General features: G+C 35.4%; 1 protein-coding gene across 1 annotated transcript in view; it reads right to left on the bottom strand.

Moving 5' to 3' along the window:
* Positions 1–3,609, bottom strand: part of LOC108570317 (tyrosine aminotransferase) — a 30,755-nt gene that overhangs the window by 11,657 nt on the left and 15,489 nt on the right. The window contains exons 7-11 of the mRNA XM_017932155.1: positions 2,616–2,685; positions 2,094–2,222; positions 1,394–1,477; positions 748–846; positions 502–666 (exon numbers count right to left, since the gene is read on the bottom strand). Coding sequence (XP_017787644.1) covers positions 505–666; positions 748–846; positions 1,394–1,477; positions 2,094–2,222; positions 2,616–2,685 — 544 coding nt within the window. The 3' untranslated portion in view covers positions 502–504. The remainder of the gene's footprint in view (positions 1–501; positions 667–747; positions 847–1,393; positions 1,478–2,093; positions 2,223–2,615; positions 2,686–3,609) is intronic.

Genomic DNA, 3,609 nt, shown 5'->3' with positions numbered 1-3,609 from the left:
ATAAATTGATAAATATATTAAAAATGTATTTAAAATATTATGAATATGAACATTGTACTATAAATACTTAAAGTATTGATTTTCGCCAAGTGTCCAAATATTTTAAGTAACACCACTGAAATTACGCGCCAAAATTTTCTCGTGCCATCATGGCCACAGAAGATAACTAACCCCTTAACCTATGATTTCTTTTCCGACTGTGCATCTAAGCGTCAGCCATTTATTGCTTTAGTACTGTGTCGGGTGACAAAAGCTAATCTGTTACAGATTAATTACATTTAGTAATCCTCAGTCTTACGAATTCAAACGAAGGCTAAGCTTTTCTTACTAATATAACTATTTTTCTCACATCATCACCAGAATCTCTGCCACGAGTCTGACGCGTTGTTACAGGCTAAACGGTTAAGTCTATAGTAGCATCAACTTAACAGATCTCTCTCGACAAATTCCTTTTCACCAGATAACTAACGAAACAATCAAACGGAACAGAATTAATTCTACCTTTTAATACGGAATCTCTGAAACGATTATATTGTTCTTCTGCGCATCCTCAGCCGTCTTGTAGTGATGCCTCTCGCAGAACTCTTGAATCCTTTCACAGGCCTCCTCCAACATTTCCATGGGCACCGTGATCACCAGTCGCATGTACGACGGATAGTCGAAGCACTGGGGTTTGAGAAAAAGAAAAATATACATGTAACCAATGAAAACGTCGAAGCGAATGAGTGCTCGATTTATACTGTGTACCTGGCCAGGGAGGCAAAACACGGACTCCTCCATTAGCAATCGTTGCACGAATTCGAGGTCGGAATTAAATTCCGGAAAACAAGGTAGATCTATGTAAACCTGGGAAACCGATAGCATAATTTATAGTCAGTAAACTGCGAATAGCCACCCTTAATACTTGCACGTTTACCTTAATGCCTATATCGTGAGTAATTTTCAGCTAATTACATGGAATATTTGCATCAAAGACGACCCTCGACTGACTTGTTTTACAGTGTTAAGTGACACGTTTAAATGACATGATCGCGAATTTGTGTAACGGTGACGTATTAAATACACCGATGTACCAAGTTTGCCAATGGAAACTGTAAGTTTCTTACATCAAACTTTTGCTTTATTTTTTAATCTTCAATCTATTTCGCTTCAATCACTGTGGATCGTTAGATCATTTGTAATAGGGGTTGCAGTATTGCCTAATTTTTAGTGCGACAATTTTATTATTTAAATATATTCACCAATTACGTTGGAAATTAGTTAGAGTTGGTTACAATATCGTGAATGTTTCACAAATAATTTTTCATAATTTTACTTGTAATTCTGTGTAAAATTTTGTATTGACTTACGAGATCATTGATAGAGAAAATATTAGCACTGTCCAAATAATTACCATCATGTACATTCCACCATCGGGCATTATTGGTTTCAGTCCAGGAACCTTTATTACACAATTGTACGCCAATTTTGAATGGTTCTGAAAAAGCAAGTCGAAATCTAATTACTGCGTTATGCGAAAAATACTTATTTTTTCGGTCGAATATAGAAGACGTTAATTTTAACGCACCTAATTATTAGTAATTACAAATTTATTCACATCCACTGACAGACGTTTTCACGAAATTTATGAAAAGTCTAAAGTGTGAAAACTAAAGTGTAATAAATCGGAAACTGAGCAATGGGTGCTTCATCGAAAAATGATAAAATTAGGGAAATTTAACCCTTTGCACTCGGAGGTGATTTTGCTGTAGGAAAGGTTGCAAATCGGATCTTTGAAATTTTCAAAAACTAACGTAGAAATAAATTGTACTATTTTATCTAAATATTCAATGCACTCTCTATTTCACTATGATAAACAAATTTACGAAGGCCCATAGATCTGCTCTCTGTCTTCATTAATTATTTACCAAGTGACGGTTATTGAACGTCGCTTCTCAGTCACCACTCGATTGCAAAGGGTTAATATCTCCTTGTTATTTTCGCTTTATGAAGATTAGTCGCAAAGCTAAAATAATATATAATAATGAAAAATAAAGAAAAATAAAATTGAAACTCTTTCCGGTTTCTCTGAAATAACAAGAAAAAAAACCCACATGCAACGTCGTCATGGTGCCTTCATAAAATTCCTGTGGCGTGTTCTTCAAAATTGCAGGCAGAGCACCTTGAATAAGCGTATTACTTCCGATAATTTTCTGACTTAAACAGTTAAGAGCTTTCCTTATCTGCACAAAAAGAAAAAAAAAGAAGAATAAATCATATCTTTACTATTACAAATCTCTACAAAGTAAAAAAAAACGCACATTAAAGTTTCTTCGAAGTTAGGTTCAACTTTATCCAGCAATTAGCCTTTACTCGACTCATCCGTTCCTTCCGTTTCCTTCACTTTTTTTTTGTCTCTGTCAAAATTAAGATTCGAGCAAAGTTGAGAACGCGACGAACAATGCCAAGAGGCGAACTTTAACAGCGGGATAAAGTTTAATCAATGAAATTTAACCCAATCGCGGAGAGGCACGATACAGAAACGGACCTGGTCGTTCTTGTTACGGAAACAATAGGAACGGAGAAGCAAGTATTTTCAAGCTGTCCCGTACATAACGTATCGTGTATTTACCCACCTCCTTTTCCAGAACGTTCTGGCGATCGTGAATGATTATCCAGCCCATACGCCAGCCTGGTACTAAAAATCTGAAACACCAGTGAAGATTTTTTCTTTTCTTTCTTCTTGTAATTAGTAGTTAACGGACAGCGATACTAGCGCCGCTTTGACTTTTTTGGCTCACTTTAAAAGATACTTATTTCTTCCGTTCATAACTGATAAACTGCTGCTGTTCTGAGTGCAGATTTGATTTGGATTGATCGAAGATCGTTTAAGGGAGTATATCACCCTAAGGCGCCTAAAAATAGGTAAAGTTTGGGAATTATTTTTGCAGGTAACTACTGAATGAAAAGTGTCAATTTTTTGAGGGGATGTGATTGTAACTTTCAGCTTTTTTCTCCAATTTTTAGATAGGAAAAGTGGTGCAAGATGGAGGAGTGGCAATTTGTGAATAATACCTCTATTTTGTAACATTTCTTTTTTTGAATTAGAGAAGAAAGGTGAAAGTTGCAGTTATATCTTCTGAAAAAATTGGCACTCTTCATTTAGTAGTTATATATAAAAACAATTCTCGAACTTTGCATTTTTAGACGCTTCAGGGTGGTTAGTCAATTATTTCATTGTTAAATGGCAAATTACATATGGCAGTTAACTGAGGATCAAGATTAAATTCCACTGACTTCTTAGTTGTAAAAAAATTTCCAACCAAATTGCAGTAAAAAGTGATTTCGAGGACTTTCTTCAATAAAACCATAAAAAACCTCGTTTTGAAACAATAAATACTATATTTTTACTAAAAACACACAGGTTGAAAATTTCATCAACATCTCGGTCCTTCCATTTCATCTGCAACAATCTAATACATTTCTTCGAATTTTCGTGTTACCGAAACCTCCCTTATTATTGTGTTTTACCAGCACACCCGCGATACATATTCGTGGCTTGTGCTACGTGTAAACGTGAGCCACCGCAAAAATTCTCGTCCGACCACCAAGAATTCGCTGTAATATTGA

Source organism: Habropoda laboriosa, unplaced genomic scaffold (assembly GCF_001263275.1).
Source record: "Habropoda laboriosa isolate 0110345459 unplaced genomic scaffold, ASM126327v1 scaffold68, whole genome shotgun sequence".
In the NCBI taxonomy this organism is placed as follows: domain Eukaryota; kingdom Metazoa; phylum Arthropoda; class Insecta; order Hymenoptera; family Apidae; genus Habropoda; species Habropoda laboriosa.
Note: the sequence above shows the minus strand (reverse complement) of the source record. Positions and strands in the feature narration are given on the sequence as shown.